Here is a 13,724-nt window from a genome sequence, read left to right as displayed (position 1 = left end):
TATACTTTTTTTTTTTATGTGAACTAAAAATTTATTTAAACTTGTCCATCCTTATATACAGGGTTGGGAGGGTTACTTTTGAAATGTATTCCACTACAGATTACAGAATACATGCTGTAAAATGTCATTTGTAATGTATTCCGTTAGATTACTCGAGGTCAGTAACATATTCTAAATACTTTGGATTACTTTTTCAGCACTGGTGGATTTTTTCACTTGTTTTGACTATACAACACAGTACAGTAAGACAAAATACACATGTTAAAAATACATTCTATGAAAAACCAAAATATCTTAAGCAGTGTTGTTGCTAAAACAAGATAAATCAGATCTTAAAAATCTTTTTTTAATCTATTTTTACAGGAAAACTATTAAAAACATTATCAAGAATATGATTTTTGCTCTAATATCAAAGATCACTCCAACGTGAATTTTCTTGATAAATAAATATGATCATGTCTGGTAACATGTGCATGTAAATGGCTAGAAATAGCATTTTAGCTTAGCATAAATCTGACAATTTACACAAGGTTTATTTCTATTTCTTCTGCTCCAAACTTACTTCAAACTTACTTCTCTGTCTGCTCGTATGAATGTAACACATCATAAAAAAGTGTTTCACCGCTGCTCAAATGCACTTTGGATCATTTATATGTATAAATGTTTTCCATCTGAAAGGACTAAATATTACATGAAACAAATGACAATAAAATGCAAAGTAATCTCTTCAGTAATCAAAATACTGTTTTGAATGTAACTATTATAATTACCAATGATTTAAACTGTAACTAATGGAATACAATTACTTATTTTGTATTTTAAAATACGTAATCCCATTACAGGTATTCCGTTACTCCCCAAACCCTGAATATATATATATATATATATATATACACATACACACACACACACAAATACAGTTGAAGTCGAAGTTTACATACACCTTAGCCAAATACATTTAAACACAATTAAATCACAATTCCTGATATTTAATCGTAGAAAACATTCCCTGCCTTAGGTCAGTTAGGATCACTACTTTATTTTAAGAATGTGAAATGTCAGAATAATAGAAGAGATGATTATTTATTTCAGCTTTTATTTCTTTCATCACATTCCCAGTGGGTCAGACGTTTACATACACATTGTTAGTATTTGGTAGTGTTGCCTTTAAATTGTTTAACTTGGGTCAAATGTTTTGGGAAGCCTTTCACATGCTTCTCACAATAAGTTGTTGGAATTTTGGACCATTCCTCCAGACAGAACCGTAACTGAGTCAGGTTTGTAGGCCTCCTTGCTCACACATGCTTTTTCAGTTCTGCCCACACATTTTCGATCAGATTGAGGTCAGGGCTTTTGCCACTCCAATACCTTGACTTTGTTGTCCTTAAGCCATTTTGCCACAACTTTGGAGGTATGCTCTGGGTTATTGTCCATTTGGAAGACCCATTTGTGACCGAACTTTAACTTCCTGGCTGACACATAATTTTCCTTCCTCATGATGCCATCATTTTCCTTCCTCATGATGCCATCTATTTTGTGAAGTGCACCAGTCCCTCCTGCAGCAATAGCACCCCCACAAAATGATGCTGCCACCCCCATGGTTTACGGTTGGGATGGTGTTCTTTGGCTTGCAAGCCTCACCCTTTTTCCTTCAAACATAACTATGGTCAAACAATACAATTTTGTTTCATTAGATCACAGGATCCAAAATTACCAAAAAGTAAGATCTTTGTCCCCATGTGCACTTGCAAACTGTAATCAGGCTTTTTATGGCGGTTTTGGAGAAGTGTCTTCTTTCTTGCTGAGCAGCCTTTCAGGTTATGTCGATATATGACTTGTTTTACTGTGGATATAGATACTTGTCTACCTGTTTCCTCCATCATCTTCACAAGGTCCTTGCTGTTGTTCTGGGATTGATTTTAACTTTTCGACTAAACTACGTTCATCTCTAGTAGACAGAATGTGTATCCTTCCTGAGTGGTATTTGTTTTACTTTTCCCTACACTGTTGGTAGGTCCGGTGGTAGCCGTGTGCGGCCAACAGCTGAGACACTTCCTGAAAGTCTTTTTCGTTTCGTTCGTCGCTAACGAGAGGAACGTCTGCACCTCGTTTAATGACCACGGTGTAGTTTTGCGCAAAGCCATTTCTTTTTACATTTCGAAAGTCACGTGAACGAATTATACTGCTAACACTGTTGCTAACTTTAAAACTAGCGGGTTGATGTCCCATGTCAGAAATCCAGTGACGCTGGTAGTGACGATTCTCTCTGACCAAACAGTGATCTGCAGGGTTTTGACGTCACAATTAGTATCGGCTGGCTTGGGACCTCGACTGAGGTGGTACTAAAAAAGTACCAGGTACTATCCACAGTGGAAAACCCCCCAAAAGCAAGCAAGAGTAGAGTCCTGTCCAGTTTAACTGTGCAGTGGAAAAGCCTCATAAGTGTCACATTTTAGCCTCAAATTTTGCTGCTTTTTTATTTATTTATAAGAAAAGTGGGGAGGAATCTAAATTAATTGTTATTGAATCAATCAACATTATGCTATAAATCGATTGAGCTTACCAATAAGTCATTAACTGGTATTTTTGACAACTCATGTTTGAGAATGTTTTGTTGATGTAGGCTACAACAATGCATTCAAACGAACAAAGCTTTCTAGTCCAGCAGGTATAGCAAACTCTATCAAGAAACATAACCTGTTTAAGACCTTAATGACAATACTGTTTATCATTTAAATAAAAGAAAACATTTGCTTATTGGAGACAAAACGGTGCATTGTTATCATGTGGTTTATGGTTACCCGACTACTGCAAGGCTTTGTCTCGTTAAGTCAACCCTAATCGGACATAATGTCTTTCATTTGTCTCATTGAAGGGGGAGGGGAGTGAAAGTATAGAGGAAGAGAGGGGGATTTAACATTCACAAAAAAGCGACACCAACAGAGAATGCACGATGGACAAAAACGAGTAAGTATAACCGGGTTGATATCGTAAACGATTTTAAGCTCGATCTCAATGGATTGCATCTGCATTTCTCGTCACGCGGTTTTACGAACAAAGCAATCGCTTTGGTTAATTTGGGTAGAACAGTCTCCGTTCTGCTGGAGCTGCTAGAGTCGCGCTTTGCGCAGTGCTTTCGAGTGGTTTAAGAAATGCTTAATAAACTAGGTAATATGCAATGTAAGTAACATGCAATGTAATACCGTCTTAATAACAACAACACGTTACATGCTACAGGGATGCATAGATAAAGCGAAGTCGTAGGCAGGAATACTATTTTCTTAGAATGACAATGGCACTAGATTTCGCTAAATGCATCGCTATGACTGTTCATAACGTCGCTCGGGACCAGGTGAAATGTGCATCTGTTTTCGTCCCGTTACGAATTGTCATGTCAATGCACAATGTTCTTAGCAATCTTATGCGTTTGTTCTAAAGCACAATTTTTACGCGGGTTTAAGAACCTGTGATCTTTCATTCAGTCTATTTATTGATCAAAAATTTGTCACGCGTTTTGCCGAAAATGTCTCCGGCATTACCTGCCGGCTAGTAAAACGTTTGTTTACATTGTCGATCAATTAACGCTCCTCACCCATGAATGTCTCATTCATGACACCGTGATAGAATAACATAACAAGTCTGCAACAAATATATGCACAAGTATTCATCTGCGAGTGCCACTTCAGCTTTATGGACTCTGTATCTTTCTGTGTAGCCCATTTTCCAAGCGGATGAATCCTTCATTGACCAAAAGGGCCAAAGCTGGTGATGAGGCAGCATTATGGCGGAACGAGTTTCAAAGTGGCAACGTAAAGCCATTGAATAAGAGTCTGCAAGAGTCTGTTACTGGGTGCAGAATCATCATGTAGAGTATCAAAGTGGGCGTGCACTGCTTGGATTGTCTTAAGGGAAAAGCCATGTGTATTATGTTTGGTACGGAGTATACAGGGGGATTGTCATTTTAAAGTAGGGCCAGCTGTGGAGGGGATTTTGTGTGCATACTTTTTTTCAGGGGGTGGAGTGGATGCCTACAACATGTGAATGGATCAAAAATAGTATTGGGAAGCAGTGGTGTTGCCAAGGGTGGCCCTGGGTCCATCCAAAAGAGACCAAGGGCCACCTAGAATATTAGACATTATTCTTTGACTTAAAATATATATTCGTAGTATAGTTTTAAATATATATATATATATATATTCTGATTTCTGAAAGTGTGAAAGGACTGTCTGAATGTGCCGCTTCTCTGTTGTAAAAGAACATTTCGTCACAAAAATTGTGTGAAAACTGCCATCCGTTTTAACTGAGACCCACTCAAAGTAATGTCCTGGCTACGGCCTTGTTGGGAAGTCCGATTCAATTGACCTAATCGGTTCATTCAAATGTGTTTCAATGAACTGTAAAAAAACTAAATAAAAAAATAGATTCACGGATTTGTTTGAGTTGAAAGGAATGATCACTCAGTAATTATCCCAGGCGGAATCCAATAGGGAAACAACATTTTACTTGGAATTTCAGGATTCTTGCCGCCCACTGAACATAGGTTCCACCATAGATATGTATTAAAACTAATAATAGTTATTGATTTAGAAATGGGTTTCATAGGCTATGTTGTGAATAAAGAGAACAGAATGATTCATGCTATGACCAACTGACTGATGTAATTGAAGATGCATTAAAATTGTTATAATACACGACACACAACCTCATTTACTTTTATGTGCTTATCTTTAGGCCGCTGGATGGTAAATTGGATAATATTAATAAAAATTTCCACAACTACTATTAATGCTAGGGTTGCTACCCACCCTGTAAAATATGGGATTGTCCCTTATTTAAAGATGAAATGACATGTCCCCTATTGAATCATTACAGTACACAATTTGTACCATATTGAAGCTGGTCAGATGGTGTCATGGTGAAAATTGACCTACATTAAGGGACCATCTGAAAAGTACACACAGCGCTAAAACGTGCAAAAAATCTGAAGGGGGTGTGGTAAGGGACCGTCTGAAAATATCAGCAACAAACCCTCATCAATAACTCTAGATTGTCCCATATGTTACATCTTCAAAAGTGGCAACCCTAATTACAGCCTTACTATTTTGTATCCATCCATGCAGTTTTTCAAACGTTTTACAGCATCTCCCTGTTGTGCTGGAGCGCAGCATTTTTTAAACACATGACAAGTTAAAAAAAAGAACTTCAATTGTTAAAATGCATTTTGAGACACCTGTGCTCTGTTCAATTCGTAGTGCTTCGTTCGGTGTGAACGGAGCTCCTTTCTCTTTATTTGATCCTTTTTGACCAATGACAAATATAAGCACTTGAAACGTTTAGGAATGAAGTATTATCAGATATATCAAATATATTGTACTGCAATAATATAATATTTTAAAGGAGATTTATTTGTTTAATTTTGCATTGTTTTACCTTTTTTTATATACATAGTACATACCTGTATTTACATCCAGTATACTGTATATCATAATGTGCATTAGCATGCTAGTGACCTGCCAGCCCACCGTGGAAAAAGGATTAACTCACCCGATGGCCAATCCACCCCTGATCCTAGTGTTCATTTATTTTTTTGGGGTAGTGAAATATTGCTGCTACTGTCACAATGTTTTCGATTACAATTTAAAAAGTCTGTTTTAAAAGTGTGTAACTTTTCGATGTTAAAATACTTTTCCTGTCCCAGCTTAATATAAGTACGCAATTAATTGGCTTTTCGATTTCATCGAAAATTAAACTGTATCTATGGTGCTAAAAAAAAAAAGCAGCCCATCCAGGCTAACTTAGCACTATTACCTCAACCGATGGCATGCGTTTTGTGGTGGGACTATCTGTATGTTCGTCCAAGGTGGGTATATTCGGGAAGCTGTTTGAAAACATGAAGTGCGTCCCAAATCGCATTCTTCTGCACTATTCTACGCCCTTTTGTAGTATGAGTAGTGTGTTCACATTGAAAATGCAACAAAAAGAAGAGTACTACAAGTGCCCGGATGATGTACTAACCGAAAAACGTGTGGAACATTGGACACTTCATGCACTCAACTCAACAGTCGCGGCTTCCCCTACGTAGCAACTAGCGAAGCTTCTGTGAATACAGCACCTTACAAATGTGAGTTGAATGCTTTACTATCACCCCACGCTGTGTGAATATGTAGCGTTATTTGAGATATAAGTGTTGAGCTGAGGTTGGCTAATGTACTTAAGCTAGCAGCAACACATCATGTGCATTTGAAACGTCACTTCCTTTAGCTAAAAAAACATTTGTGTTCCGTTTGGGACCGTACTACACTTGCATACACTAGAAGGCCGATTGCATAGGGTACAGCTGCATTATTTGGGACACAGGCATTCCGTTCGGCTGTGCAGAACACACTGTTCAGTTTTAATTGTATTGGTAGTAATTACTGACTAACTTTATGTGCTCCAATTTCATGCTGTCACTGTTTATTTGCCAGATTATACTTGTTTCTTCTCTTTAAAGTTCTAAAATCGACTCACAGTGAAGAAGTGATTCACAACTGAATCATGAAAATGAACCGGTTCAAAAGAACGATTTGTTCGTAAATCTCTAACACAAGCTCACTATTCTTACTCGTTTCAGTAACCAATGCACACAGGGTGTGAGATGTGAAGACGACACTGTTATTTTGTGCTTGTAACGAAACTGTCTGGTCTGAATTAACCCATTTTCGAAGACTCTTATGTCAGCACATGTCATAAATAGACATGACTGTTCTTTTTTTTTAGCAGAGGTGAGGAAGAGGAGGAAGAACAGAGGCGGGAGAGGGGGGAGGCAGGTCGTTTGTATAGCTTGTGGTATTGTATAATTTAATAAATTTTAAAAAATCCAGTTATGTTAAATGTTTGCTCACCATGACAAGCTTAAAGAGCCATACTAAAACCAAAAGCTTGTTCAGATTCTTGCATGAACTTGAAACAAGCATGAAATGTTCATGGTTTCATCACACAGAATATTCATTCATCATTGCATCCCACCAGTGTCAGCTGTTTACTAACTTTTTTTATTTCAACACAATCAATATCTTGATTTAAAGTTTGTGGGACTGTGCAAAACTTTACTTCAGATGCAGGAGTGTATGGATCTGCCACTATGTCTGCTAAGTTTATAAAGAAAAAACGATCCTGAAAAAAATAGTCCCGCCTGCTGTCGTACAATACAATTGCACACTGCGATCTAGACAATATTACTATTATCTCAAGCTACTGATAATCTAGCGTAACAAATGCACACACTCGGCAGAACAGATTGACAACAACAGCTTACAGGGTGAATGGCACGGAATGGCATCGCTTTGCAAATGTTGGCTAGTCATACCCTTGATGTGGTAAATACTTTATACTACATTTATTAAGTGAATTCAGTTTAAATGTGCTAGTTAAAATATATTTTTTTCAATGAAATGGTAAAACTACTTCCAGTCAGTTCATGTTTGTGAGTTTAGCATTAAAATTATATTTTGAATGTAATTTTAATGCAATCATATTTATCAGTTCGGAGACACTGTAAAGCAATTATGTATTTCAGCGTGTTTCAAGATTTCTGGTCCTCAGAGTGTTTGTGTTGTAATTGCATTGTCATTTTGTCATCACAGACTTGATATTAAAATTAATTCTCAGTTAGGCTACAATACCGCAACATTGCATGTCATTGTTTGCATATATCTGTATATCTTGTGCATTTATATCTGTATGCAACTAGGGGTGGGTATAGATACTGTTTTCCCAATTTGATTAGTTTCCGATTCACAAGCTCTTGATTCGATTTTGATTCATATGGGAATGTTTCAGTTATGCCCCTTTTGCATACATATGAAATAAATTATTTTCCATCTAATGCTGTTAATTATAATGAGGACCTTCCAGTAAGGCTTCCTAAGCAACCAATTGGCCAGGTTGCTAGGGTGGGTATAGAGTCATGTTGGGTTAACCTCCTCGTGGTCGCTATAATGTGGTTCTTGCTCTCGGTGGGGCGCGTGGTCAGTTGTGCATGTGGAGAATACGGAGAATAGCATGAAGCCTCCACACACGCTATGTCTTTGCCGTAACGCGCTCAACAAGCCATGTGATAAGATGCGCGGATTAACGGTCTCAGACCCGGAGACAATAGAGATTTGTCCTCCGCCACCTGGATTGACTCACCAGTCACGCCACCACAAGGATTTAGAGCGCATTGGGAATTGGGCATTCCAAATTGGGGATAAAAAATAGAAAACCAGCAGGGCGTATGTTAAAGAGAAACACTCTAATGGCTTTATATCATCGGGGTCAGTTAACAAATATAGTATATACATTTTAGCTGCATAGTTCGAAATTTGGTTGCAAGTGCAAATTATTTACTCTCATTGAAGTGGAAGGTTTTGCACTGAGTAAATATCTTGGGATTTCAAAATGTATATTGAGAACATTCAAATGTAGATCGCAATGCATCGGAAAATCTATATTTTTACCCACCCCATAAGCAATGCCTGAATGGTCACCTTACAGTTGTTTTCATTCCAAATTAGCATTAAGACAGGTTTATCAAATCTCTGAGATCTGTCCTATTTTGCGACCCCCAGCCCTACTGGAAAGAAGTTCCGGAGCAAGCCTCAATTGGCTCGTTACCTTGGCAACTCAATGGATCTCAGCTCCTTTGATTTCCGCACAGGCAAGATGCTCATGAGCAAGCTGAACAAAAACAGACAGAGACCCCGATATGACAACAATAGCCAGACTAAGGTGAGAGGGTGTGCATCAGCTGTGGGCTTTATACAGTATATTGCCATTTCATAATTTGCCGACCTTCTTTCAATTCTTTTTAAAGCAGTGATTATCTGAACAACCGAATTAGTGGTATAGATGTTGTCATAAAGGATTTAGTCTTCAGTCTGGCCAAGCTAGTCAGCCAGCTTAACTAGGTTGCACCAGTTACACCAGCATTGCTCTAAACCATTCAAGACCATTTTAATTTAAGCTAAAGCTATTTTAATTGAATTAACTGAAACCTTTGTTTGATAGGGCAAACCCGACCTGAACACATCCCTCCCAGTGCGCCAGACTGCCTCCATCTTTAAACAACCTGTCACAAAAGTTACCAACCACCCCAGCAATAAGGTCAAGACTGACCCACAGAAGGCCATTGACCAACCCAGACAGGTAAAGCACTCTAAATGCTATAGTTTCACTGTAGGTTTTATTCAAAACTGCTTGGCCCAAATTAGTCATTTGTTTCAGTGGCCCATGCTAATATCATTTTCATTGTCAGCTTTTTTGGGAGAAGAAGTTGAGTGGCCTCGATGCCTTTGACATGGCAGAGGAGCTTGTGAAAACAATGGATTTACCTAAAGGCTTACAAGGTATGGTCATAAACACCTGGGCGAGGTGAAGTTCTAAAGCTATGTTTGCTTTTTAGCAATGCAATGTAAAGGATACATTAATGAAACGTTAATATTCCAATACTTTGTGATTCAAGATATCATCTCAAATGATGTGAAACCTGAATAAGGCCAATTAAATTAAATGAAAGTCAAAAGCAAACCAAGGGAAAGACAATGCGAAGGTAAACCAAGATTAGAGACTTTCAAAATACAAGACTTTGTGATGATGTCAAAATAAAAGTACAGCATGAACACAAATAATCTTAAAATATATTAAGTATTAAGTAATATTAACTAATTAGGAATTATTTAAATAACTAATGAAATTAATTAAAAGTTGTATTAGCAGTCTTTTATTTCATCTGAGAATGCTACAAGTACAAATACAAATAAAAAATGTGTATTGAAAGTGAAAATAAATAACATTTAAAATGAATTTAATAAATAAAAAAAATATTTTTAATTTCAACAAATGTTTTGCTTCAAGTTCAAAAATATTTTTTTATAATTAATATTAAATGTAGCGTAGTAATTTTCTTTATTTTAAATCACATTTTATATTTGTTTTGTAATATAAGTAATTATATTTAATACATTACATAAAAAAATTTAATACATTAAACAGTTTTTATACAGTTTTTTTTCCTGTCAATTCACATTTGATATCTGTTGTGCTTCAAGAAAATTACATAAAAAATTACAATAATCACATTTAGAATAATTAAAAAGTTATTTTAAATTCATTTTACTTTTGTCAATACACATTTTATATTTGTTGTGCTATAAGTAAATTACACGAAATTCGTTTTTTTTACATGTTTAAAAAACATTTAATTTACATTTCAAAATAATTCTTTATTTCAATAAAAAAGAATTTCCTACAAGTAAATTACATACACATTTTGTTTTTCAAAATCACATTTAGAAAAAGATTGTAAAAAGAATTACATTAGAAAACATTTAAAATGAATTCTTAACTTTTAAGAATTAATATAAAATGTAATTTATTTTTCAACACACAGTATTTTATTTATTTTTGTAGCATCATCAAATATTACTAATAAAACAAATAATTAAAAGATTGCTAATAAAACAAATGTTATAATATTTAATTGTCATTAAAGGAGTTGGCCCCGGGTGCACAGATAAGACCCTGTTGTCAGCTATTGCCAGTGCACTTCACACGAGTGCAGCTCCCATCACAGGCCAGCTGTCTGCCGCTGTGGAGAAGAACCCGGGAGTTTGGCTTAACACAGCTCAACCTCTCTGTAAGGCCTTCATTGTCACAGACGAGGACATCAGGTATTTTACATGGCTTTTCAGTGGATTTCCCTTTGCATGATAGACAGTATTTTAATAATACAAATTGGTTTAATAAATATTTAACTAAATATTTATGCATATCAATATGTTTCAGTCTCGGTATAATTGACTTCCTATATGATAAAATATCTTCTTGATTATTGTTCATTGATACAGAATATAATAGTGAAATAAGAAAACTCTTCATTCTGTTTGCTTTGTTATCTTTTGAACGTGAATGTATTTCACATTCCTTTAGAGCATTATGTGGCTGTTTGTTGCCGCTTGCCAATCAATATCATCTTTTTTCTGGGCTATCACAGAAAGCAGGAGGAGCTGGTGTACAGCGTTCGGAAGCGACTGGAGGAGGCTCTGATGGCCGACATGTTGGCTCAAGTGGAGGAAACGTCTAATGAGGGAGACACTGTCAAGGAGGAGGGAAATTGTAATGATGACAAGCAGGAAGTATAGCATAGGTAAGCACACAACTATGGAAGTCACAATGTACAATTAATTATAAATAATCAATCCAAATCCTTATTTCATGTTCATTTATGTATTAATAAAGCAAGTAGCCTTGTAATAAGCAGGAAAATGTAGTCAGCTGGTCATTATTACAAAATAAATCAATTCATATATAAACATGAAGTACTGATTTGGATTGATTTTATTTTAATTATTAATCTACTGTGACATTTCTATATAAGAAATGCATTGTCTTGGACAACGCTCAGTTTTTAAGTTTAACCGTCATTATACAAAAATACTTGACTTCAGAATCCTACAACTGACCAATCAGAATGAAGTATTACAGAGTGTTGTGTAATAAGAATACATAGATGACAGTCACATATTGGCACTATTGGAATCATTGCAAAATATTTTATCACTGTAGCTTGTTGCTCGTTTCTTAAAAGTTACAGATCACCCAAAGATTAAAATTCTCTCATCATTTACGCTCGCTCATGCCATCCAAGATGTGTGACCTGTCTTCTGTTGAACACAAATTAAGATTTTTAGAAGAATATTCTGTTCTGTAAGTCCTTATAATGCATATATAAGGCATCATAAAAGTACTCCATATGTCTCCAGTGGTTAAATCCATGACTTCAGAAGTGATATGATAGGTGTAGGTGAGAAACAGAGCAATATTGAAGTCCTTTTTTCACTATAAAATTCCACTGTCACTTTCAATTTTTTTTTTTTTGTCGATTCGCCGCCTTTGTGCATATCACCACCTGCTGGTCGGTGCTGGTTAAAGGTGGATATTTATAGTAAAGAAGGACTTACATATTGATCTTTTTCACCCCACACCAATCATATCACTTCTGAAGATATGGATTTAACCACTGGAGCCTTATGGATTACTTTTATGCTGCCTTTGTGCTTTTTGAGCTTCAATGTTCTGGTAACCATTCACTTGCATTGTATGGACCTACAGAGCTGAAATATTCTTCTAAATATCTTAATTTGAATTCTGCAGAAGAAAGTAAGTCATACACATCTGGGATGGCATAAGGGTGAATAAATGATGAGAGAATTTTCATTTTTGGGAGAACTATCCCTTTAAAGGCAATAGTCACATAAGTTGAAATATCCCAATTTAAGCAGATATTGTTTTAATGTGTTTTTTTCCACAGGGCATTCAAATGTGTCTGAGTTTCCCAACATAGTCACACTACAACCAGACGCTTTACTGATCAGCATACCACATTACCATGAAACATCTCCCAGCTTCGCTGAATATCCATTTGCGACCACCAGTTGGGATCTCAGAAAGACTGTTGGCTCAATTTTCAGGAAAAAAACGCTTTTTCTGTTTTGTAATTATAATTTTTTTGATAATATGAGTATTTTCTAAAAAGAACAAAATGTTTTAAAAATTCAACATTTAGGTGAACTTCCCCTCTACAGGAAAGATTGCCACGTGCATTGAGTGATTCCAAAAGTGTTTTCAAAGGAGGGGGAATTGGATTTGATGTGGAAAATGACAATCAAGTCAAAAATACAATCCTCCAGATTTAAGGGGTGCTAAAAATACATACACAGCTGACATAAACTGATCTGTGGATGCATGCCCATGTCTGTGATTAAATAAATGGATAAGAGTTGAGGCAAACGAATGCATCCAATGTAGTTGATATGTTTCAAACTCCATTGAAGAGATAAAGGTATTTTTTGATATGTATTGATTTCTCTCCATTAGTGTTATTTTTTTATAGTATATCATGCACAAAATCAGTATTATTTAGTTTAATAGGTTCCAATTTGTTCATATTCAGTTCTAAATTTCTGATGTTATCCACAATGCCACATGTTTTATAATGTTGTCTCGAGGAAAGTGAGGCACTAATAAAGATATTCATAGTTACAAAGGGTCTAATGGTGCAGAGGTGGCCAAACCCATCTCGGTTTCTTTAGAATTGTATGTTTTCAACTCATCTCTGGTGCTTGTTAAAATTGCCTGTTTTTATAAGCTATTCATACTTGACACTGAATACTATTTCCATGAAAAATAAATCTGAATTTGATATTGAAATGTGAATGGTGATTCATACAGTTTGATGCATAAACATCATCCTGTGATGCAGCTATTGAAACAAACACATTGTGGAAAGTGTTTTGTAAAAGATCTATTCCATGTTTCTTTCAAAGCCCACGTCAACACGCTGTTAGCCATGTTTACTTGTGCATTCCTCAAAATAAAATGTTCCTGTGTTAAATATCGTTGATTCTTACATTTGTTTGTAGTGATGTCAGTTTACACTTATATTTAAAGGCATATTATGGCTTAAATACAAGTCAAGCCCGGCCCCATATATTCTGTTATAAATGAAAGGAATGTTCCAGGTTCCATACAATCTAAGTTCAATTGAAAGAATTTGTGGCATAATGTTGATTACCACAAAAATTATTTTGACTCATTCCTCCTCATCTTTCAAAAGAAAGCAAGGCACTTACAATGGAAGTGAATGTGGCCAAATTTGGAGGGTTTAAAGACAAACATGTGAAGCTTATAATTTTATAAAAGCA

General features: G+C 35.9%; 1 protein-coding gene across 3 annotated transcripts; it reads left to right on the top strand.

Moving 5' to 3' along the window:
• The first annotated feature begins 2,938 nt into the window (after positions 1–2,938).
• On the top strand, positions 2,939–13,403 carry LOC127639833 (methyl-CpG-binding domain protein 3-like). 3 transcript variants are annotated; one of them, XM_052122092.1, is made up of 8 exons: positions 2,939–2,967; positions 6,763–6,828; positions 8,592–8,751; positions 9,031–9,168; positions 9,278–9,368; positions 10,514–10,691; positions 11,015–11,167; positions 12,332–13,403. In XM_052122092.1, the coding sequence occupies exons 1-7, from the start codon at positions 2,954–2,956 to the stop codon at positions 11,160–11,162; spliced, it is 795 nt and encodes a 264-aa protein (XP_051978052.1). In that variant the 5' UTR covers positions 2,939–2,953; the 3' UTR covers positions 11,163–11,167; positions 12,332–13,403. The 3 variants fall into 3 exon arrangements, with proteins under 3 accessions (XP_051978052.1, XP_051978051.1, XP_051978054.1); XM_052122091.1 differs by having other exon boundaries at positions 2,947–2,967; positions 6,760–6,828; XM_052122094.1 differs by lacking the exon at positions 2,939–2,967 and adding an exon at positions 4,340–6,121 and having other exon boundaries at positions 6,760–6,828.
• Positions 13,404–13,724: the final 321 nt, after the last annotated feature.

This window comes from Xyrauchen texanus, chromosome 48 (assembly GCF_025860055.1).
Source record: "Xyrauchen texanus isolate HMW12.3.18 chromosome 48, RBS_HiC_50CHRs, whole genome shotgun sequence".
In the NCBI taxonomy this organism is placed as follows: domain Eukaryota; kingdom Metazoa; phylum Chordata; class Actinopteri; order Cypriniformes; family Catostomidae; genus Xyrauchen; species Xyrauchen texanus.
The sequence above is the reverse complement of the archived record's forward strand: the minus strand, read 5'-3'. Positions and strand labels throughout refer to the sequence as shown.

Bases quoted from the DNA above. Each gene is read 5' to 3' on its own strand.
- LOC127639833 (XM_052122091.1), top strand. The intron at 8,752-9,030 runs GTGAGAGGGTGT...TTTGTTTGATAG, and splicing joins ACAACAATAGCCAGACTAAG to GGCAAACCCGACCTGAACAC. The intron at 9,169-9,277 runs GTAAAGCACTCT...TTTCATTGTCAG, and splicing joins CCATTGACCAACCCAGACAG to CTTTTTTGGGAGAAGAAGTT.